This window comes from Mus pahari, chromosome 3, assembly GCF_900095145.1.
Source record: "Mus pahari chromosome 3, PAHARI_EIJ_v1.1, whole genome shotgun sequence".
NCBI classification, from domain to species: Eukaryota; Metazoa; Chordata; class Mammalia; order Rodentia; family Muridae; genus Mus; species Mus pahari.
This window is the reverse complement of record NC_034592.1, coordinates 59,803,905-59,828,926: the sequence shown is the minus strand read 5'-3', so window position 1 is coordinate 59,828,926 and position 25,022 is coordinate 59,803,905. Positions and strand designations below refer to the sequence as shown.

At 41.8% G+C, this 25,022-nt stretch overlaps 1 protein-coding gene across 1 annotated transcript in view; it reads left to right on the top strand.

Moving 5' to 3' along the window:
- Nucleotides 1-7,133: 7,133 nt before the first annotated feature.
- Chn1 (chimerin 1) overlaps nt 7,134-25,022 on the top strand; it is a 150,584-nt gene continuing 132,695 nt past the window's right edge. The window contains exon 1 of the mRNA XM_021192913.1: nt 7,134-7,460. Coding sequence (XP_021048572.1) covers nt 7,442-7,460 — 19 coding nt within the window. The 5' untranslated portion in view covers nt 7,134-7,441. The remainder of the gene's footprint in view (nt 7,461-25,022) is intronic.

Here is a 25,022-nt window from a genome sequence, read left to right as displayed (position 1 = left end):
GAGAGAGAGAGAGAGAAAGTCAGACAAGGAGTTTTTTATTGTTCATGTATTCATGTGTGGTATCAATTGTAATCTTTAGAAAATAAAATACCAATAAAACCTGTTGTTGACTGTTTCTGAGACAGGCTCTCATTATTTAGAGTAGGCTGGCCTTGCCTCTGCCTCTCAAGTGCTGGGTTTAAAGGTGTGCACCATCATGCATGGAAAAGTCCATAATTTTTATAAAATACTTATGCTAGGTGCAACTTTCTGCAGAGATGGGCTATTAGAGGATCCAGGATCTATTTACTTTATGGTGAATGTGTAGTTACAAATCAATTATTGGCATAACGTGCACTTGCCCATCTAATGAAAAGGATCTACCAGTTTGATTGGAACTGTGTAGTAGACAAAGACACTTGTCAAATAACTAAACTCAATTGTAATTTCTAGTAGGCTTGTTATTCGTGGCACCACCTTTATGTGTTTAGCTGGGAAGCAAATACTTGTGAGCTAGAAACAGCCTCATTCACTGAGACAATAATGCTTTGAGAAGAAGGGACCTGGCATAAGACTCAGGTCCTGGGCTGGTGAGATGGCTTAGCAGGTAAGGGCATTGACTGCTCTTCCAAAGGTCCCGAGTTCAAATCCCAGCAACTACATGGTAGTTCACAACCATCTGTAATGAGATCTGACACCCTCTTCTGGTGCTTCTGAAGACAGCTACACTGTACTTACTTATCTAAAAAAAAAAAAAAAAAAAAGGCGGGCTGGTGAGATGGCTCAGTGGGTAAGAGTACCCGACTGCTCTTCCGAAGGTCCAGAGTTCAACTCCCAGAAACCACATGGTGGCTCATAACCATCCGCAACAAGATCTGACTCCCTCTTCTGGAGTGTCTGAAGACAGCTACAGTGTACTTACATATAATAAATAAATAAATAAATCTAAAAAAAAAAAAAAAAGACACAGGTCCTTCGCTTCAGGGGAAAGCTGGCTTTTATTGAATACTGAGGAAGATACTCCACACAGAGGGAAGATGAAATCATTTGTTAAATGTCCATTCTGGCTTTGTTTAATCATTTAATCCTAAGGATAACCCAGAAGATGTGATCATGGTCTGCTCACCCCTGCTCTCTTCTCAACTGTGTCCTGGCTCACCTCAACCATGCTGTCTTAGCACAACCGGTGGCTGGCACATGTTCATTTTCTGCCTCTGTGGGGATTCATGCATTGGCACATCACCCAACTCAGCTCAACAGCAGGGAGATTCAGCGACATACAAACACAGATGGGGCAATAAGAACATTTTCAAGGCAGAATTGTATATAATAGATTCAAATTCCTAGTTGTCTTAAATGTTTGTAGAAGCCGGGCGTGGTGGCACACACCTTTAATCCCAGCACTTGGGAGGCAGAGGCAGGCAGATTTCTGAGTTCAAGCCAGCCTGGTCTACAAAGTGAGTTCCAGGACAGCCAAGGCTACACAGAGAAACCCTGTCTTGAAAACAACAACAAAAAAATGTTTGTAGAAAGGAGGCAGAGTTCATAAAGCAATGTTAATATCCATCATCTGAGAAGCCTTGCCTGTATCCTGCACCTTCCCTATGTCCCCATTCCTCAGAGAGTTCCTGGGCACAGCCATGTCCTGCCTGCATTGCTCAGGATTCCCTCATAGTCCTCCAACCTAAGCTCTGTGTCTCCAGTGCGGATTGTCTGCTTAATTCATCATCTCTCAAAGCAAGCTTGACCCCTTAAGACGCCTTCTCAGATAGGAATAGATAATCTTGGGTTCTTTGGCCAGAATTTTGTATGAGGTCTTGTATATCAATGGTACGTTTGCTGAACGGATGAGAGATGGGTGCATGAATTTAAATCTGCTCATTGTCACAAATGTCCGGGAAAGTCCTAGACAACTGGATACAAAGGAGCTTTGTTTGAAAACTCTATCATAAGAACAGATCTGTCTTGAACCAGACTGTGATTTTAAACATGGAAACTCACTATATCCCTTTCAGCTTTCTACTAACTAGAAATTTAATTTTTGCCCAGGGATCGTAGGCATCGTGCTGATTTATAATTCCCAATGTAATCACCTTGAATAAGTCACTCTCACTGTGGACACCCACATTAGTCAGAAAAACCATGGCCATGTTAGGGAGATTTGATTTGTAGCCAAATCCGATTATATACTCTCGAGCAAACCTGGCAGAAATCCAACTGCTCCAGTTAAATAGACATTTAGCCACACTGTGCATTAGATATGCCTGGTAACCTCAGAAAAATACACTTGAATAGAAATGCTGGCTTAACATACTATAATATGATTGTAGGATAGAACAAAACTTACTGGCAGTCAAATCATTGTGCTTTTATCTAACATGTATTTGAAAATATACTTGATGGTGAGTCTATTAAAAAAAAAAAATCCCAGGAGATCTGTTATACTACTTACCAGAAAATAAGCATTATTTTAAAAACATTTATTCAAAGCAAAATTAAAAGTTAGACCTCCCCCCTTTTTGTTCCCTTTCCCAATCCTCCATCCACCGGTCATTTTGATACAAACTATCACACTTTTTAGAAGTACTGCCTGTGCCTCTTAGACCATTCTAACCTTGGTGGTATAGTAATTCCCAGGTTCGATCACCCAGGAACTGAGCTTTCCTCCTCTTGCTGAGTAAGAAGAAACTCATTACCCCAGGTTATTCTCATTTTGAATTTAATGTCCATTCTTGTTGCTTCCCCTCCTTACCAATCACAGAACTGCCCAGGGCTGGTTGGTTTACCTAACTTGGAAGGCCTTAGTCTGTCTCTTCAGTGGCACACCACAGGAAGCCAGATGGTCTTTTAGCATAATTTTAATGAGAGTAAGCATTGTATAGCAAAATCTTGGCTTCAATTCTTATGGTTTTTTTTTTTATATACTTTTCTTGGATGGAGTTTCAGACCATTTCTAAGGCACAATATTACTCCAGTGGATACAATTAGGCACCCTCTGGTGGTCAACAGAACACAATCAATTCTTCTGAACACTGATTTAAATTATTTAAGTGTAATGGCCAATTTCATAGTTTGTGATGTGTTTTCTCTCTCTAGTTCTAGATTTCCATCTGAATTCTTATGTTCAAGGTACGTGCTAAGTTACTTTTGCACGCATAAAGCTTTGCCCTTTTAAAATGATACTTCAAAGTCACGAAATGCCACAAATATCTGGTAGTGTTTATTCAGAAAACCCGAGAAGGAACAACCTCATCCTGATTAAGAGTTTAGGGACACATGATTAACAGCAAACCAAACTCACGTCAGTCTAATTCACACAATGGAAACAATGCTGCCAGTTGATAACATGAACACAGGACGGAGCTGCCACATACGGTCAGACAGTGTTAACATTTAAGTAAATAATGCCAACCTTTGTAATTGCTACGCTGAGGTATAGAAAATGCTTCTATCAAATTAGCAGAAACAAACTGTGCAACCTTTTCCCTTTAACAACAAACTTCTGCACTGTTCTTGGAGCTGTGCTAATATGGCTGGTAGTCCAGTGTTTAAAGCTGTGTTGACGAGATAAAGCGCTGTAACTTTAACTTGTTATTGTGGGACAGAAGCTGCCTTGTTAATTTCTGCTTCATTCGAAACTGAAGAACAAATCAATGTTTACCAATGGGAATGAAGCTAAATGAGTAGAAAAGAAAGAAAGAAAGAAAGAAAACCTAAAACACTCCAGTAAGCCATTAGTTCACGATGTAAAAAGGCTTTTAAAGGATTGTCTAAGTTCTGTTTACTCAACAAAATTTGGATAGAAGTGAGAAACTATTTTAGTAAATTTAAAATAAATTTCTCAGCATACATTCAATTTTAATACTGCTGAAACTGGAAAAGATTCCTTTATGTTGTAAATGTAGCACTGTTGTATAATCCATTGTGAGAGAAGAGAGTTGGTGCTCTAAGAAGTGTGACTTCTTGGCTACATTGAGCACTTAGGAACTTTACATGAACAGTGCTTTAAATATGTTAAAGATTCAATCATCTTCCAGTTTATCCACAATCCACTGAAAGACTGTTAAAGTCGCTGTGGCAGACACAACGAAGAAGGATGTTAGACTTGATCGACTCCCACGGTTTTATCCCCTCATTTTATGAATGAGAGAGGTGAGGACACAGAGAGTCAAAGGTTTGTTTAAAACTGAACAGTTATTTAGTAGCACTACAAACAGATCTGGCTCTTCTACTTTCCTGCTAAGCCACAATTAAATTTTTAAATGAAGCATGTGTTTTGAAAAGTAAATTTGTTTTTTGCCTAGTTTATAAATGGCCAAAGTCACCACCCATAATAATCACTTCTGGGTAGTTAACACCCTTCCTCACTTTGAATCTGAAGTAGGAGGCTATTGTTTTATTTCCAATTAAGCAAGCAAAGAGGCACACTATTTCTTTGTTTGTTTGTTTGTTTGTTTTTTGAGACAGGGTTTCTCTGTGTAGCTCTGGCTGTCCTGGAACTCACTCTGTAGACCAGGCTGGCCTCGAACTCAGAAATCCACCTGCCTCTGCCTCCCAAGTGCTGGGATTAAAGGCGTGCACCACCACACCCAGCGAGGCACACTATTTCTTAATGGTAGGGTGACATTATAAGCACCAGTACTACTTATAAGACAGAACACTTAGATTGAATGTGGAAAGCATTTTGTTAGAGAAGTCAGTGGGAAAATATCCCTTGCAAGAGCTAGATTCTCTGAGAAGATGCTAACACTCACTTTAATCATTATTTCAAAGTTTCTTAAAAACTGCTGTCTATGTTGAGTGTGCTTTTATCAAGGTATTGTATAGACAAGAGGAAGGCAATGGGAAGGTCTCCACTAAAGTCTAAGCTGGACCATTACTGGACTTAGCTCTGGTTGCTGTTAGTAAAAAGTGAAATGTTGGTCTGGTAACTAGAGCTTGGCTGCACAGTGGGTGATTCAGAGCAGAGGGGTACTAAGTGCCCTTTTACTGATCCTCAGGGTAACTCAACAGGCAGAGAAAACTCCAGGAAACTGAACTCTCACACCCAAAGGCTTGGTGCTCTGGTACCTCTCATTAAACTGAACGAAGAAAATAGACACTTTTCTGTCCTTAACTTCCATGGACATAGATAGAGTCCTGAATAGAGCTGCTTGCGAATAAAGACTCAGGGCAAGTTGTAATCTCCTGAACTTGGAAGTCCACCCACAAATGTAAAACCACTGTGGACAAAGAATCCACCTGGCTTCTTCGCTTCTAATAGTAAACAGATTTCTCTTTTTAAAATTCAAACCAAACATTCTCTAAAGGGTTGGGGGATGGGTGGTGAAGGAGGTCTTCTGGAAGAACAGCAGAAACCTAAGCTTTTCCTGTTGTCACTAAATAGGCACACACATTTTGGGGGTGGGGGGGGAGAAATCCTTAAAATTTTCTTTTCTTCTTTAAATCTGCTCAAAATTCAATGAAAGATTTTATTTTCAAAGATTATAAAAGGCAAACCCTTTTTGAGATTAAAAAGGTTAGAGGCAGACATGGGATTCCAGAATAATCTTTCTGAAATTGTGAAAAAAAATTTTGGTGTGCTTATGTGTACTTTTCTAGGAAGAAGGGAAGTATTTCTTCTAGATCCTCAAAGACACTAGGTGATGGAAAAAGTGGAAGGCTAGTGGTTGAGACAATGGGGTCTCTAGATACTGATTAATCTAGTTGCAGATAGGATCAGCAGAGATATTATTATCATGGCTGTAAAATCTGTCCAACAAAGCCTTCTTGTATTTTCATTTATCTTGATGAACTGTAATTTTTTTCTCAAGAAAAAAAGGGAGGGGTGCATAAAATCAAAAGGAGATTATTGAAAAGAAAGATGTAAAATGTTGGTGATTTCAAGAAATATTTTTATACCAGTAGCTAATGAAAATCTAATGCAAGATCAGGTGCCTAGACGTTTGTTCACTTATGCTGATTATTTTAATATTTCTTTCTTTTTTGAGTTAACTGGCTTGAAACAAAAGGTTTGGCTCCTCCTTCCAACCGGCTTTTCTTCTTCTTTTCTGATGCTTGAGTGTGCTGTGAAATGATGATGGATTAGCTGCACTTCTATTTGAGGTAGTAATTAGCGTTTTATAAAGATTTGATTCCTGAGATATATTAAATAGAAGCCATTTATATAACACAATAACTAGTTGAAATTTAAAGAAAAGAGGAAAAATGACACCAGGGAGCCCGAGGAGCCTGCAAAACAAGAGGTGCACGCAGGAGAAAATGAGGACCTAAGATTAAACAAACACGATTACACACCCAAACACTAACAAACCCTAAATAGAGAAAGTAGGAGGAAAAAGGGCTGTTTTTAAACAGAACAAAGGTAGCAACGAGAAATAAAGTGAAAATGACGAAAACATCACAGTTGATCCTTTTACAAAAAAAAAAAAAAAAAAACCAATAAAACAACAACAACAAAAAACTCAAGCTGTTGGATGCCCTCTCGCTAATTAAGGCGGAAGACAAGGCGAGTAGAAAACACCAGAGCTAGAGACGGTGCCTGTGATTATCAGATAAAACCCAAAAGCTCGGGGGAATAATCTTTTGTGGCAGAGACTCGCCAGGCAGCGAGGAACGCTGATTTTTCCCTTAGCCAACATCCACAAGGTATAACGTAAAAAAAGACACAGTGGGTTTAAGCACCAGCCTTCTAACAGTTATTTTAGATAATTCCCGATGCATTTCAATTACCCGTTTCCGGGTATACAGATCGGAAACAAGAGGGGTTCCTCCATCCCTAGAGAATGTTAACAGCATCCACAGGCAGGGACCGCTTGCCGGTTAACCCTGAGGGCGCCAGCAGGAGCCCTATCCTCAGACGAACCCTGGTCCTCAGGAGACCCCGCCTGCCCGCGAGCCGGAGGAGCATCCTCCGTCCTACTCTCTCATCCCATTCCATTCAAGAAAAATCCCGGGATTTCAGGAGCCGCACCCACTTAGCCTCGGGGCCGCCGCCACCGCCGCGGGGGTGTGCGTGTTGGGCTGGGGGGGCGCAGCCTCACTCTAGGCGCGGCGGATGGGGCGCGTCCCCGTGGGCCGCTCGCGCGCGCCCGTTGCCATGGTAACGCGCGCTCGGCCGCCCGAGGGGCTGGCGGGAATGCGGCGCGCTCTGGCAAGATGGCGTCGGCGAGGTCGCGGGGTGCGCGGTGAGCGCCGGCCGCCGTCGCTCCGCCCGGCCGGTCGCGCCTCAGGTCCGCCCGCCCGCGCGCGCCCCGCGGGCCCATGGCAGCGACAGGTGCGGGCGCGCGGCGGCTTGCCCGGCTGCCGCGGGCCGGGCGCGCCCCTCGCTAACGCGCGCGTAACTTTTCCTCGCCGCGGCCCCCCGCGGCCTCCGCGCCACGCCCCCCGGGCCGCCGCCCCGCCGAGGTGCCGTCTGCCGGCCGCCGCGGGAGCGAGGAGCGCCGGGCGGCGCGGCTCCACCATGGCTCTGACCCTGTTCGGTGAGTGCGGTCCCCGGCTCCCCGCCGCGGGTGGGCCGCGCCCCGGAGCCGCGTGCGGGCTTGGGGGGGCGCGGGGCGGGCCGGCCGCCTTGTCGGGGCTCCCGGAGCGCGGCCCCGCGCGCCGCTCCCATTGTCTCCTCTCAGGCAGGGCCAATGGGCGTGAGCTCCCGGGCCGGTCCCGGGGTCGGGGTGAACGCACCGTGCCTCTCTCACATGCCAACTTGAGAGGGAAGTTGGCTAGTTGTTTGCAAACCAATTTTCCCTAAGTCGGTAAATAAAGATCCTGGAAAGTTTATTATTATTATTATTATTATTATTATTATTTTGAACAAGGTGCTAGAGCATCCCCAGTCTCTAGAATTGCCCAGTCCGTGTGTTGCTTCCTGTTGGATTGTTGGGCATTTTGGGGGGGGGAACTTGGTACATTGCATTGGAAACAATAATATGTGAACTTAATTTGGTATTGGTTAAGATAGAAAATGTGTGCTCTGAGGAAAGAGGGCAGAAGAAAGTTGGTTATTGTAAGGTAACTGATCAGCAGCGTAAATTTGAGTATTGTTTGGGAAATGATATTTTGTGGATGTAGTTACTTAGCACTATTGTTTCAATGGCTAAGACAGTTTGCAATGACAATGGGTTGGGAAAAAGCACTGAAGCACTGAAAAGGGACTTTTTTTTTTTATTTTATTTTTTTTTTTATTTATTTATTTATTTTTTTTTTACAAAAAACAGACCTCAAAACTTAGATTTGCAAAGAATTCAGTTTTTCAAAGTAGGAAGGTGCAGTGATGTATTAGGAATAACCACGAACACATTTCTCACAAGTTATTCAGCATATCCAGTTTCCAGTTACGTTTTAATTATGTCATCTGACCAGGCACAGTTATGTTGTCACATACCATAAATGCTTTTTGTTGTAAATACCTCCAAGTGAATTCAGCTGCTGGCATCAGTTACTCCTGTTTCTTCTTTCTCTGAAAAATAATATCTTTACCTTACCTTGTATTTAATCTGCATTATTTAGTGGAAATGGGAGCTTTTTTTTTTTTTTAAACAAAGGTTACAAATGCTATAAGATTGTACCCTTTGCTGATATTTTCTTTAGAAGCAATGGCTATAGTTGACAAGCAACTGTTGCAGCTAATGCACAGCAGAAAGATTTCCAGAGGAAAATTTCAGACTATATTGGAACAATTGATCTGTCCTAGTTACTAATGAGATATTCTGCATTTTTAAGGGTTTCGAAGTAAATTGTACTCATCTAGTATTTTCTAGAACACTAACATTCCTGATAAGTAAGGCAGTTAAACTGGGGACACAATACTCTTTAAAAAAGATTCTTGTAAGCCTTGTAAAGCTTGTAAGCCTTTACCTAGGTGCAAATAAGTAAAAGAAGGGCACGAAATTGTACCTGTGTGGGAAACTGTCCCCATCCCTCAGCAGGAATGACTTGATTTCAGTGTTCTGATATGTGGTTGTGGAAAATAGAAGTCAGTTTACATAAATGCACTTTGCTACAATGCGAAGGTACCTCAGAACAGAAGTAAGGGTTGGTAAAGAAAGAGAGAGTGGGTGGGGACTGAGAGAGACTGAGAGACTCTTACTCTGTAGCCTAGGTGCCAGGCTTACAGGGATGAGCTACCACACCCACTTTTTTTGTAGTGATGGAGCAGCAGCTGTTTTAAACTCTGCCTGTTGCAGATCATTCCTGTCTCCTGTGTCATCTGTCTGCTAAATGTAGATGCTTTTGTCCAAGTCCAGGGTGAAAGGGATTTTTAAAGGGACACTCAATGATTCTCTTAGGTGCACACTGAAGTTTGAGAGGTATTGAATTACAGGCAAAGACTAGGGGATTGAATCTAATTGGCTCAGTTCACAAAAACATTTTTGCATATGTGAAGAGAAGTACCTAAGAGTTAGAGCCGGACTTCTTGTCTTTATTTCAGTCTTCTTAGAGGTGGGAGAGGTGGCTTCTATCCTGCTATACCCTAGCCTGTTTTTCTTTTCTTTTTTTCTGTTTTTGTTTTGTTTTTGAGATAGGGCCTTGAACTTGGCCATCCTCTTGCCTTAGCCTCTTGAATGCTGAGACACCAGCGTTCTTGGTGACCAACCGAGAGGAGCGGTGATAAGGTTCTGTGAGATCGTGATGAAGGTGTGGGGATGAGAGACCAGTTAGATGAATGTGCCCTGTCAGTCTCAGGGGAGAGCTCACTAGCTGGGAGTTTAACTTCCCAGAATAACCACTGCTGCCTGTCTTGAGTATCTTGGACCGTACTCTCAAGAGTAGAGTCCAGTTTACAACTTGTGTTGTAAATTTTCATTCACACTTTTCTTTGATGTATGTAATATTTGTATTGGTGATTACTAGAAGTTAATTTAGATAATTTAGAAGCTTTTACATTTTTTTTTTCTGGTTTTTCGAGACAGGGTTTCTCTGTATAGCCCTGGCTGTCCTGGAACTCACTCTGTAGACCAGGCTGGCCTCGAACTCAGAAATCCACCTGCCCCTGCCTCCCAAGTGCTGGGATTAAAGGTGTGCGCCACTAGAAGCTCTTATTTAGTGTTTTTGTGTGTATATGTATACCTATTTTTTTTTAAAGATTTATTTATTTATTTTATGTATATGAGAACATTGTAGCTGTCTTCAGACACACACCAGAAGAGGGCATCAGATCCCATTACAGATGGTTGTAAACTACCATGTGGTTGCTAGGAATTGGACTCAGGACCTCTGGAAGAGCAGTCAGTGCTCTTAACCACTGAGCTATCTCTCCAGCCCCATGTACACCTATTTTTGAGTATGCAGTGCATATGTGTTCATGTGTGTATGTGTTTGCACATATTCATGTGTATGTGTTTGTGTGAAGGTCTAAGGTCAGCCTCAGGTGTCATTCCTTGGGAACCATCCTCTGTGATTATGTGTTTGTGCCACTGTGCATTTAAAACCTCAGTGCAGCTCCTTAGATTCCTTTTACCTTTTGTTCAAGCAGGGCCTCTCACTGGCTGGAGCTTTGCCCAAGCTCTAGCCATCTGTGTATTTCCACTTGTCCACATGGGTTTTGAGGGTCTGAATTCAGGATAAACATGAATGAGAGGCAAGAGCAATCTAATACCTAATGAGCCATCTCTCAACCCTGCCTTGTGTGTGTAGTATTTGTGTTTGTATGTAATCTTCTGTTCATGCACATGTGGCAGTCAGAAGGGTTCCAATTTATAACCTGGGCAGGCAGTCTCTCTAGTGAGACTCTCTAGTGGAGCTCACTGTTTTAGTTAGAGTGAAACGCTCCTCCCCCCTCCATTCCTCCGAGTGCTAGGATCGCAGGTGTGTGCTGTTACACAGGCTTTCTATGGGTGCCGGGATCCAAACTCGGTTGCTTATGCTTGCCCAACAAGCACTTCATCTACTTTTTACCCTCTTTCCCACCTTCCCCAGCTCCCTATCTTAGTTTTTAGTTTTGAGACAGTTTCTCACTGGGATTCTGGGTTTGCCGTGAAGGCTGAACTGGCCAGCCAGAGAGCCTTAGGGACCCTGCTACCCCAGTTTCTCTTGCTGAGAATATAGGAACTGGCCTCCACTCCTGACTGTCTGATGTGGGTGCTGGCAATTGAAGTCAGGGTCTCATTCTTTTGGGGCAGGATTTTACCTACTGGCTCCAACCCTAAGGGTTCCACTTCCAATTTTTATTTTTATTTTTTAAAGATTTATTTATTATAAATAAGTACACTGTAGCTGTCTTCAGACACACCGGAAGAGGGCATCAAATCTTATTATGGATGGTTGTGAGCCACCATGTGGTTGCTGGGATTTGAACTCAGGACCTTCAGAAGAGCAGTCAGTGCTCTTAACCACTGAGCCATCTCTCCAGCCCCCCACTTCCAATTTTTATTTGTTTGGTTTGGTTTTTGGTTTTTCTTTTTGAGACAGGGTATCTTTGTGTAGCCCTGGCTGTCCTGGAACTAGCTCTGCAGACCAGGCTGGCCTCAAACTCAGAGACCCTTCTGCCTCTGCCTCCCAAGTGCTGGGATTAAAGCAGTGTGTCACCATGCCCATCACTTTCACTTTGTAAAGTCATATATGCATCGAAAATGTTTATCTTGAAAATTCAGAGGTTAGAAACTTTCTCTTCAACTTTCAAATGAATCCATGTCTCAGTATCAACCTTGATACATTTTATTTTCTTTTCTTGAAATTAAATTTACTTACTTAGGAGAGAGGAAGGCAAGAGGTGCATGTTAGGGTGCCTGTGTGGAGGTCAGAGGACACCTTAGCGAACTTGGTTCTCTCTTTTCAACCATGGGTCCTGCAGTTTAAACTCCTGTCAGGAGGCTTGGCAGTTAATACCTGCTGAGTGAGCAAACTTACTGTGCTAAGTTTTTTTTTTTTTAATTTGGGGTTGAGCCTAAGACCTCACTGGTGCTAGGCAAACATTCTACTGAGTCACATCTCCACCTTGACACTGTTTTTAAAATCTCAAAAATAGTCAACTATGTTTCTGACAGACTCACCTTACTGGCTTTGTGCGTTTGGCCTATAGATTTATTGTTGCAGCATGCAGGATGTGGCGCCCTCTTTGGTACTGTCTGTCTCGGGAAGACTCGAAGGTCACTCACCCTGCTCTATAGTCAGTATTGTACTCCTTGGACATTTTGCTGGAATCTACCAGATAGAGGAGTGCTTGTTTCCTAGTAATCACTAGGATAATAGGAAAGTCTGAGATTATCAAATTCATGCCTGTTTGCTGCTGTGTCTGACAGGATGTTGTGTCAGGCCACATCTGTAGAACCCTAGTTAGCAGAACAGGGTGAATTACCGTGGTTTCAGGTCATCCTTTGGCAGGAATCTCATCATTTATAGCTTAAGGGGCTGTGGTTTCTACCAGGCCAGTGGTGAGTCTGGGAGCTCAATACAGTTCCCTGCCCAACTGAACCTTGAGCAGTGCTTGTCTCTGTGTGAATAGTTGGTGCTGGGGCTACCTCACTTCCACTCTCATGTACTTGCCATTGTTGTAATTACAGGTCACCTGTAAAGTACTTTCTTACCGTCTGTGGAGGTTTAAAGGAGACTGGCCCCCAGAGGCATGCACGTCGTATGTGTGTGTGTATATACATACATGTGTATATACCTATATAGGTATATGTATATATACCTATATATGTATATATTCATATACATGTGTATATATATATATATATATATATATATATATATGCATGAATACCTGCTTAATGAATACCTGCTTAGTTGGTGGCATTGGATTAGGAGGTGTGGCTTTATTGGAGGTGTGGTATCACTGGGGGCAGGAGATTTCAAGATTTGTACCATTCTCAGTGAGCTCTCTCTTGTAGTTGTGAATTAAGATGTAAGGTTTCAGCTGTTCCTACTAATATACCTTTGTTCTGTCATCACAGACCCTAGCCCTCTGAAAGTGTAATTTTACATTACTTTTTTCCTCTCTCTCTCTCTCTCTCTCTCTCTCTCTCTCTCTCTCTCTCTCTCTCTCTCTCTGTGTGTGTCTCTCTTTCTCTCCCTTCCTCCTTCCCTCCCTCCCTCCCTCCTTCCCTCCCTCTCTGTGTGTGTGTGTTTTGTTTTGTTTTACAAAGAGAGGGTTTCTCTATATAACTCTTGACGTCCTGGAACTCATTATGTAGACCAGGCTGGCCCCAAACTCAGAGCTCCAACTGCCTTTGCCTCCCAAGTGCTGGGATTAAAGGCATGTGCCACCACCACCTGGCACATGCTTGCTTTTATATATTACCTTGGTCATAATGTCTTATAACATCAATAGAAAAGTCATTAGGATAGAAACTGGTACCAGGGAATGGGTTGTTGCCAAGTCACACCTGACCCCGCCGTTTATTAGAGGAATGTGGAAGACTTTGGACTAGGAAAGTAAATGAATGCTGTAAGTGGATCTTAATGGGCTGGGAAGACAGTAGTGCTGACAGCCATGTGGACTACAGAAACCCAGCTGGAGGTTTCAGGTGAGAACAATATTAGCGACTAGGCTAGAAAACATTCTTGTGATATTTTGACAACGAATGTGGCTGCTTTCTGCCCTTATCCTAAGAGTCTGCCTGAGGCTAAGTAGAAAAGTATTTGATTAATTTCCTTGCTGGGGAAGATTTCAAGCCAACTGTGGACCATGTCACATGGTTATTAGTAATCACTGTTATTAGGGTTTACAGTAAAAATGAGCAAGCTGAGCAGAAAGAAATACAAAATGTAGTTTGAGGAGAAAAGTCACACCATGAAATTTATAGAGTCCAAAGCTAGAAGGGATGAGAAGATTAAAGAAAGGCCTGCTCTAAAATGGAACAGGAGGGTGGCCTCAGGGCGAGACCCATGGAGCTCAGCTTCTAGAGCATTTCCTGCTCCTAAACAACAATGGAGAAAAGCTTTTGCAAATGTGATTCAGGAGAGCTGTTGGGGACAGGGATGTGGCAGAGAGTCCCTGCATGGAGGTCCAGAGAGGCCATCTTTGGGAAGCCATGAAATGAAGCCCAGATTGTGTTGGAGACCCCAAGATGTTGAAGATGTCAGAGTACTGGGATCTCTTCTGAGGAGAGCTTCAAACAGGGTGTGGAAGGAGGCCATGAGGAAGAAGTGTGTTTTAGTCAGTAAAGGTAGAAGGGCAGAGCCACTGATATCAGACATGGAGCTGTAACAGTGGTTCTCAACCTGGGGGTTGTGACTCCTTGGCAGTATTAAAAGACAAGTTTTAAAACTGAATAAAGAGATAGCTCAGCAGTTAAGTGCACTTAGTGTTCTTATAGAGAACCCAGATTCAGTTCCCATCATCAACAAGGCAGCTCCCAGCCATCTGTTTACTCCTTCATAACAGTAGTAAAATTGCAGTTATGAAGTAGCAACAAAAATAGTTTCACGGTTAGGAGTCACCACAGCATGAGGAACCGTATTAAAGGGCGGCAGCCTTAGGAAGGCTGAGAGCCACTGCACTGTAGCATTTGGAGTTTGTCCTGCTAGTTTTTGGTCTTGCTTTGGTTCAGTATTTTCTTCCTCTGCCCCGATTCCTCTGTTTTGAGATGGTAATATGTAATCTATTCTGCTGTATGTTGGAACTCCATAGTTTGCTTTTCCATTTTACAGGGCCTACAGTTAAGAGATTGCTTTTAGCCTGAGAACAGATTTTGCACTTTTAAAAATTGTTGAAGCTGAGAAAGGTAATGGGGACTATGAAGTTTTACATGTGGTCTGACTACAAGCCTGTGGGGGCTCGCCTGTGGAATGTGGTGGGTTGAATGAGAATGGCTCCCTTAGGTTCAGATATTTGAATGCTTGGTTCCTAGTTGATGGAATTGTTTTGGGAAGGATTAGGAGGTGTGGCTTTTTTGAGAAAGTGTGTCATTGGAGTCCCAAATTAAACAAATTAAAGTTGCCTTGGTCATGGTGTTTTGTCATAGTAATAGAAAAGTTACTAAGAAACCATCATTTCCCAGTCCTTCACTACAGAAACCTTTGATTGTCTTAGTTTGTCTAGGATTTGTCACTGTCCTGACACTGCTTATAGGCATCTCTGTAGAAGTCCTTCCTAGATGGTGCATGTGTGTGTTTGTGTGTGATATGTACTTAGCAAATTTTGACTTTCCTGAAATTAAAATTTAATTTCAAAAGGACAGGTCAGCTGTGCGCTTTCAGTATGATCTCTGTGACCAAAAGCCAATTTTGAGAAACTTCCACTTCCTTTACTGTCTGCTGACACTTGATAGATGTACATGTTTTATGTGCCTGTGTTCTGTCTGTGTGTATGCGTGTGCATACCTACTGCCTGTGGATGTCAGGAAAAGATATCAGAACCATTCAGTTTGAAGTTCGAGATGGCTGTGAGCTGCCTTGTTGATGATGGGAACTGAATCTGGGTTCTCTATAAGAACACTAAGTGCACTTAACTGCTGAGCTATCTCCTTCTTTATTCAGTTTTAAAATTTGTTTTTAAATCTGGTATCATATAAAAGAGTGAAAAAAATCATAGTGGCCAGCAACTTGGAGGTCAGAGTGCTCTATAAATTTGAGGCCAGCCTGGTCTACATAGCTGGTTCCAGGACAGTTAGGGCCACACAGAGAAATCCTAACTTGGAAAGCTGAAAAAAAAAATCATAGTTCATAGTTGTTATAATTGATGTTTGCCATCTGTGTGCAATATGTAAAGGAATATTGATGACCCACAACTGCCCCTTTAGGTTACTGTTTTATAACTAGCCCAGCCTTTGGCGTTATGTCCCAATCTTTGGGAATATGTACAGTTACAAAAAGTTAAGATTTGTTGTTAAGAAAAAAATGTTTCACTTTTTTATATCAATTTTGTCAACATTTTCTGTCTTAACATCACTCTTTCCACATAGACACTTAATTTTTCTGTTGTTCTCTCTGTGGAAATTTAATGGCACCAGAGGCACACATTAGACTGCATTTCTTTAGAGTTTTCAGATCTGATTCATGCATATCAAGAGGAGGCAGCTAGGTGTTGTAGTACACTTTTGTAATCCCAGGACATGAGAGTCCAAGGCAGGAGGATTATCAGGAACTCCAGGCTAGTCTAGATTACTCAGTGAACCCAGTTTCAAAACGGAAGGCACAAATTATTTGCCTTTTAATTTTGATCCCCAAAAGCTTTATTTTAGATTGATGTAAAGCAGTTATAAGAAATTTGGCAGAAAAATAGTTTTTGATCTACACATACATACATACATATGTACGCACGTGCGCGCGCGTGTGTGTGTGTGTGTGTGTGTGTGTGTGTGTGTGTGTGTGTAAGGTTGCAACAATAATTCAAAAGAGACGGCATAAGCAAAATAATTGTTGATTTCTTTAGCCTGGATGGTGTAGCATGGGATTGTACTCTGTTCTTCTCTTGAGACACCTGAGTAAAGAGGCCCTTGCTGGGGCCGAGCTGCTGTAGCTTAGTCTCTCTAAGCAGTTCTCCTTGATGTGACTAAGGGATGCTACCTTAATCTCACACGAGGGGAATCAACACCCATAGGAACTTACCTACCACAACATGTAACAAAATCACTGAGCTTTCTGTGTAAAACCATAACTTATTCCTCCTTAGAAAATTATTTCTGTAACTTGTATTTCTTTGTAAAATGTTTGCTTTTGAGCTAACCTTCTTCAATCTAAATGCTGGGATTAACAGGCATGAGTCAGTGCATACAGATCTTTGATTTTATTGGTTGATAAAAATCCTTTTTTTCTTCTTGTTTGTTTTTCAGGACAGAGTTTTTCTGTGTGTAGTACTGGTTGTCCTGGAACTCATTCTGTAGACCAGGGTGGCATCAAACTGATGGAGACCCACTTGCCTCTGCCTCCTGAGTGCTGGGATTAAAGGTGTGTGCCACTTTTTTCCTTCCTTCCTTCCTTCCTTCCTTCCTTCCTTCCTTCCTTCCTTCCTTCCTTCCTTCCTTCCTTTCTTCCTTCCTTCTCTCTCTCCCCTTCCTTCCTTTCTTTCTTTCCTTTCCTTTTTTTTTTTGTTTTTTTTGTTTTTTTTGGTTTTTCAAGACAGGGTTTCTCTGTAGAGCCCTGGCTGTCCTGGAACTCACTTTGTAGACCAGGCTGGCCTCAAACTCAGAAATCTGCCTGCCTCTGCCTCCCAAGTGCTGGGATTAAAGGATTGTGCCACCGCTGCCCGGCTTGCTCCTTCCTTCCTTCCCTCCCTCCCTCCATTCCTCCCTCCTTTCATCCTTCCTTCCATTCATTCTTTCTTTTTTGTTGTTGTTTGATGTAAATCTTACATTCTTTATTTTATTTGTGTGTGTATGTGTGTGCTTGCAAGCTTCATGTGCACACTGTAGCACACATGTGGAGGTCAGAGAACAACTTGTGGAAATCAGTTCTCAGCTTTACCATGTGATTTTGGGGCTCAAACTCTGGTCCTCAGTCTTGGTGGCAGATGACCTTACCTGCCGAGCCATTTTGCTGGGCTAATTGTTATTCTTAAATGGAAGAAAGATAGGAAGAGAGTAAGAGGACAAGGCAACCATATTAAACATTGAAAAACCATGTTAATTAAACTATGTCTGACAAGTTATAATTTACATTCCTCCTTTGACTCTTGTTATACAAGCAAGTACTTCTTGACAACACTAAAAACACACTGTAGCAAACACTCGCAAGGGGTGAATATTAAATAGGAGGTGAAGTAGATTTCAGTAAAGTTATAATTAACAAAAGACCATCTGAGTTTAAAAACAGAAGCTGAAATGAAAGGAAATTTATTTCCCTCCCTCATCAGACAGTCTTGTGTAGCTCAGGCCCATCTCAAACCATGCAGTCAACTCCCGGGTGTCTGGCCTCTATCTCTGAAGCTTTGGGATTACAGGAGTGTGAATGTCTCCTCCACTGTATGAAGTACAGTGAACACACTGCAGTAGTGTTAGAATAGCTTTGTATCAAGAACCTTGAAGAAAATTTCTCATTTGTGGATCACTTTTTTCTTTCCCCAAAGAACACAAATGCCCTCGTGTGTTTTGAGTGGTTGTTATAAGTTGAGAAGGGGGTGGGCTTCTTGAGAGTTAAGTTGTCAGCTGTGATGTGAGCAGAGACAGTGAGTCAGGGCATGGTGTGGCCCACAGCCACCTCAGTGCTCTGCAGCTGACCTCAGAGGCGCAGCATTCCTCTCCTCCTTCCGACCTCCCTGTCACTTTTAGATTGCAAATATCTCTTCATGTGAGGCAGGACTGCAGCGGATACAGTCCATGACCCAGCATTACTAGAATATGTTTTTCTGACCTCAGACCTGACATTTGGAAAACTGAATGGGTCCCTTAGGCTCTGTAAGCAGCTACAGGACTTCTACTGTCCCGTTTCTCACCAGCGCTCAACCTTCAGCCTGTACCACACGTTCCACGTTCCTTCTGTTCCCGCCTTTGATGTAGATCTTGTCCCTGGCTCCACAATGGCTGTGAAATTAACTTGATAGAGGTGACTTTAGGATTGTAGTGACTTAGGTGGGACAGACAACAGGTGAGTGCTGTAAATGTCCATCTAAGGGTTCTTCTTGGCTGAGTGTTTCTTCTGTATGGAAGAACTACAGCATGACAATAAAACTGAGGTGTGATGTTTGCATTCTACCTGTGAAGAATACCATGTTAATTCGGTATATAACCTGAAATATTTTCATTTATAGTCTGAGGATCTTGTTGGGGTAGGACAGAACACAGGGCAAGTATTAATGAAGGAATTGCACTGTAAGAGAAAAGAAAGCAGTTTTATTAAGAGGGTAAGGCATTGCTAAAAAGGGCTTATGGGATATGGTGAGTAAGAAATGAAACCATACTAAAAATCACAGAGCATAAGAGATTGGGGAGGGATAGATTGTATCTTGAGATAAGGAAGCCAACACATGATTTTGATTTTGATTAACTCCAGGGCTGTGGGGGTGTTTCTGTTCTCCAATTTGTTTGCTTATCTATTTGATGAATATTTATTGGGGGCAGAATAATTGGGGCCAGGCAAGTCTTAGTTTCTGCTTTATTTCTTGATCATATTTACAGTAAGGGAAACATAAGCAAAATGTATATAATATGCCAAGGCTGGGGCGGTGGGAAGAGTGGAACAGAGTGCGGGTCAGCTGCTCTGCCTCAGCAGCCAGAGGAGGCTGCAGCAGCAGATGGCAGACAGGCAGCCAACCAGGTATTGTCCACAACCACGAGATGTTTGTGAAGAATTTGGCATAGAGAATAATGTCCAGTTCATTCAACTATTGCTCATTTTCATTTTAGCAGTACAAAGGAATTGCACATAAATTAACTTGTTTGTTCCTGTTTGTTCCTGTGTTACCTCCACAGCAGGGAACATAATCAAGTTGAATAGGAATTCCTTATCAAAATTGCTGACTCAAATTCTCAGAGCTCTGAAAGTAAAAAGGGTACAGTCTTTTGTCATAGTAAGTATTTGGACTCCGTGCCTATTAGTTTTCACATGACCTTTACTGTATGTGTTTAATCATTTATATTTCATGTGTATTAAAGACTTTTGTTTTTGTTGTTTTTTAATACCTCTTGTTTGTCCAAGAAGATTTTGAGATGATTCACAAGACATAGCGCAGGAAGATAGGAATAGTTTGTGGGGCATTCACTTTCTATGCTTTGTGACATTAGTTTCTTTTTCTTCCCTGAATTGGTTTCCTCTTATTTTATGATCATGGTCTGCTTTCCATTAATAAAGGCACTTCTTAATTTTGGTGCTCTTGCACTGGTCATAAATTATCAATGTTCCCCCATTACTGTTTCAGGGGTACAAAGAAATTGAAGATAGTTTAAAGAGTGAGGCAGGTAGTGGGGATTTGGGGGACATGAAAAGGGATAAGGAGCCCCTTATTTTGGGTTTGGTTGAAGTCTCTCGCTAAAGATCAAGAACTTAATACAATTCACAGCATTTCGAAGGCCGCTGGCATAAAGACACTGTCCCTTTATAGAGAGTTATTTTTGAGTAAGAATATTAACATTCTCCTTTCCAGCTATTGACCTTCAGTTTTCTAGGACTTATTCTATAATCTTCATTAATTGTTAAAGATACGGTAATCTTCTTGTGTAACCATTATGGCCTATCATTTATCTGTTTGTAATCTTGAGTCACCCTGTAATCTCATTTATCATAAAAGAGAGAAAAAGAAAAAAAATCCTAATAACCCTTTGAGATGTAACTTGAGAGCTATCAAAATTGTATGTACAGATATTGCTAAGACACTTACCTGGGACTCTCCCGAGGGAGAAGTCCACATCCTCACTCTTGGTTGTGCTTTTTTTTTCTTCCCCTGAGTGACTTTCTGCTAACCTTCATGTTTAACTTTGTGTTAAAAAGAAAAATCTCATTTTAGGGCTGGAGAGATGGCTCAGTAGTTAAGAGCACTGGCTGCTCTTCTAGAAGTCCAGAGTTCAATTCCCAGCAATGTGACCCACAACCATCAGGTGTACATGCAAATAGAGGACCATATACATAAAATAAATAAATCATTTTTAAAAATCTCATTTTAATAAATTCCCAACTCTACTTTGTGCTGCTGTCTGGTTCCGATATTACTTTCTGTGGTGAACTCCAGGATGTGACTTTACCTAAGTGGAGGTTCTTGAAGAGTGTTGGGGTCTCCCAGCTCCTTGTTGCCGCCAAGCCTACCAAGAGGATCCCCAGATCTCCCAGAATGCAGCATCCTTGGACCGCCTACGTCAACAGATGCTCATCCCGGCCTCGATCCTTGGACCGCCGCCGGCTACCTCAAAGACTTAGGAGGGCGGGCTGGAGATCTTTCCATGTTATTTAAACGGAGTTTGGTTATTAAACTTCGGAACCTTGAACAGAATTTGGTCTAGGCTTCTATTTTCCTCTTGCACATTCCATTTCAGCCAGCCCGCCTTTCAGGATGAACCCAGACCAGATTAAAGTGAGTTTTGTCAGAAACTCACAGAAGAGCAAGGGGCTCCTCAGTTGTGGGAAGAGTTCTGAGCGGTGTCTACTCCTGCACTGCTGCTGAGCACCCCGTGTAGCTTTCTGCACATCTGATTACCCTTTGCTCCTCTCTCATCTCTTCCCATCACAGCGTGGTGAGCAGTTATGTATGGATTGTTTGTGAGTGTGTTTGTGTTTCCTATTGGAAAGGGATGTTAAAGAATTCTGAGGCTTACCAAGACAGAAGAAAGATACTTAAGATGACTATGTCATCTTTTCTGACTAGTTAAATAAAAGTGGTTATAACCAAGTCCTATTAAAAAGATCAAATGGACTATATCTTGATTATTTGGGGGACATTTACTTTAAAATAACCTAATTCATTTCATTTAGCATCACAGACTATTCCATTCTGGACTTCATTTAAGCCTATATTTTCATAGCATACAGAGACTGGACAACAACTGTAATAGATAGCTTTCTTAAGTCTAACCATTTTCCTAATCTTCTTGGGCCACTCAAAAGAAAACCTACATTCCAAAATCAGCAGAAAGCAATTTTAAGAGAATTCTTTTAAGGGGAGGAGGGTAGGTTTTGGTCATTCGATTGGGTGATGGATGCTTCTCATTCTAAAAGGATTGCTTACAAGTTAGTAAATGGTCTTGATTTAAAAAAAATAAAAAGGTATAGGAAGCTAGACACAATGATTTCTCTTTTTCTCTTTCTTTTCTCTATCCTTTCTTCCTCGGATAAAAGGAAAGGAGTTGGGAAGGAAAAGGGAGATGTACAAATAATATAGCAATAATAGCAAAAAGGGGTAGATACAGAAATAATAAAGGAAGACTAGGAAAAAGTAGATTATTGAATCTACTCTGAAACCATAGAATATTTTATAGCCAATAATCTTACATTGGTATAGATCTTTGTATATTGTTACATATTAAGGTTGCATTTTGTTGCATTAGTATAAATATTTGTATAAAACATACTATGAATACATGTTGTTTTTTTTTTTTAAGATTTTTTTTTTTAAATGTATATGAGTGCTCTATCTGCATGCATACCTACATGCCAGAAGAGGGCATCAGCTCCCAGGAGAAATGGTTGTGAGCCACCATGTGGTTGCTGGGAATTGAACTCAGGACCTCTAGAAGAGCAGACAGTTCTCTTAACTGGTGAACCATCTGTCCAGCCCCTGTATACATGTTTTCAACTCTTACTTTGGGTATTGTACTTAGGTGATTATTAATAGTGTAATATGAAGTTCTAGTCCCTTTTAAAACTGCTATTTCAAGCTGTTTAGGATAATTAAGTAATATGAATTAATAGTCAATCAAACTCATGGTCATGTTAGATACTAGTTTATCACAAAATATACTTCCTAGATTAATCAAGTAGTAAATAGCTAAAAACAAACAATTCACATATATGGTAGATAGATAGATGGTCTTCAGAAATCTTGGAGATTCACAGAATATGGCATTTAAGGATTTTTTTTTTTTTTTTTACCAATTTAAGCCTTTTTAGACAATGAGCCAGATCTGCTCCTGGCAGTATCCCCATTCCCCTTCAAAGAAGATGATTAACATCAGATAACCTCCTTATGGAGTTTACTTCAAATGTGGCAAGCTGCCACTGGGTAAAATCTGCTCTTGCTTCAACTGCAGATGGAATTCTGCACAAAATGGACAGACATGGACACAAGGAAGTCAACTGTCAAGCTTTGCAAGGCAAGGTAGGATAGCACTTCATAATTCCTGCTCCAAATAAAGTCTGTCAGATATACTGAAGGCTGAAGATGGATGCTTTAATATTAGAGAGACAATTTGGCAGCCAGCTTCTCTGTCATTTCTATAGTTGTGGAAGCTGCTTGCCTGCACTTCCTGCATACTCAGGCAATATTTTATTCCTTCTCAAGTCTCTGATGGGATTGAAGACTAGATAGTTATAGTCTCACAATTAAGCTTAAATTGATTAGGATTTAGCCGGGTGTGGTGGTACACGCCTTTAATCCCAGCACTCGGGAGGCAGAGGCAGGCAGATTTCTGAGTTCGAGGCCAGCCTGGTCTACAGAGTGAGTTCCAGGACAGCCAGGACTACACAGAGAAACCCTGTCTCGAAAAACCAAAAAAAGGAAAAACAAAAAAAAGATTAGGATTCAAGATGTTTTTAGGTTAGTAATGCAAGTTAAATGATTTAGATTCAGAACTCTGAACTTACCAAGATAGGACAGATAACAGAGTACTTTATCCCAAGTTGCCAAATACAAATGGATTGGACTTTGTGAATATAAACTTTACCTAATAGTTTTCCTACTTGTTCAACTGTATGTTGTTTGTTATAATAAGAGAATCTTTTTTATTTGTAGACAGAAAGGAAATGTTGGGTGTTGGTCTGGTTTTGCTGTTTTCAAATGCTAACTATTGCCTCCCCTCCAGGATCTGGGTGCAGTCCCAACAAGCAGATTCTCATGTACACCAGGTGATGTTGTATAGACTTTGCTCACCAGTCTTTTATGGTTAGTTAAGTAAAAGTGGCTACAGCCAATTGCTGGGGAGAATTGTAGGTGGAGTTTCAGTTGCCAGCTGGGGGTTGCAGATAGGGACAAAGAGGAGGGAGGGAGAGGGAGAGGGAGAGAGAGGGAGAGAAAAGGAGAAATGAGACAGAGCCGGAGGACTCCATTAGATGTGAAGATGTGAAGCATGTGGTTTGAGACGTGTCCCCTTAGGATAGACTGATGGAGCAGAGATAACAAGGGTAAGACTCAAAACAGCAAAACTTGGGGATTGTGGCTGGGAAATAGCCAGTCTAGTGTAGAAAAACAGTTTAGGGGTAATCACCAGTAATTGTGCTAAAGCTGATTAAATAAGTCATAGGACTATCTTGTTTATTTGGGGGGCTGGCCAGCTAAATAGGAACTAATAAAGTTATTAATACCATTTACAACAATAAGTTATCAAATGGCAATTTGAATAGATAGCAGGATTGATTAGGTACCACAGGTGGAGGGAACTAGCTAGCAGGGGTGGTAGGCTTGCGTCTTGCTAAGTCTGGGCTATGCTGGACTGGCAAGGACCATAGGTAAGGAGAAGGCCTTTCTGAGAGCCTAGAGCAGTGGGCCTCAACCTTCCTAATGCTGAGACCCTTTAATACAGTTCCTCATGTCGTGACTTCCAATCGTAAACATATTTTCATTGCTACTTCACAACTGTACTTTTGCTATTGTCATGAATTATAATATAAATATCTGTTTCTGATGGTCTTAGGCGATCCTGTGAAAGGATTGTTCAGCACCTAAGGGTTGAAAACCTCTGGCTTAGAGGAACCCTTCTAAAGTTTGAAGAGTACAGACTATCCTTATATTGTGTGGCTTCTTTTGCTGTGAACTGCTGCTGCTCTTCTCTTCCCTTGACTGTTCTCTCTGCTGCAGGCGTGTATGGTGCTCCTTACGAGCTGCCCCTCGAGTCTGCCTTGGAAGAACATGGCCTTGAGCAGGAGCAGTGTAAGTGAGTCCCTGCTCTTAGCACTGTCTTCCTGGATGCTTCTAGTTTGTCTGTAAATATTTAGGTGGTGTGTTCTATCCCCAGAGCTTAGTGTTTATTCTTTTGTTCTTCCCTACCTCTGATCCCAGGTGTTTGCTAACTCTTGTTAGAAAGTGTGTTTGCCCTTAAAGCTTCTCAACCTTTGAGTTGTGACCCCTTTGGGGGAGGGGCATTGAACAATCCTTTCACAGGGGTCGAATATCAGATATCCTGCATATCAGGTATTTACATTACGGCGACATTTAAACTGAGCCATCTATCTAGCCCTACCTATTGTTTCTCTATTCCCGTTTATAGCTCTCCCCTTCCTTTCAGGTCCAACCCTCTCTCTTCTCTGCTCCTTATCAAAAGTAGTCCCTAGGCCTGGCAGTGGTGGCTCACGCCTTTAATTCCAGCACTTGGGAGGCAGAGGCAGGTGGATCTCAGAGTTCAAGGCCAGCCTGGTCTACAGAGTGAGTTCCAGGACAGCCAGGGCTACATAGAGAACAAAAAAACCAAAAGCAATCAAACAAAAAAAGTAGTCTCTCTATCTTTTGAGTATTTTGTCACTTTACCTCTGAGCCTGTGACATTTGGTAGTACACTGATTCCTAGTAGTTCAGTACCTTGTCATTGTCCT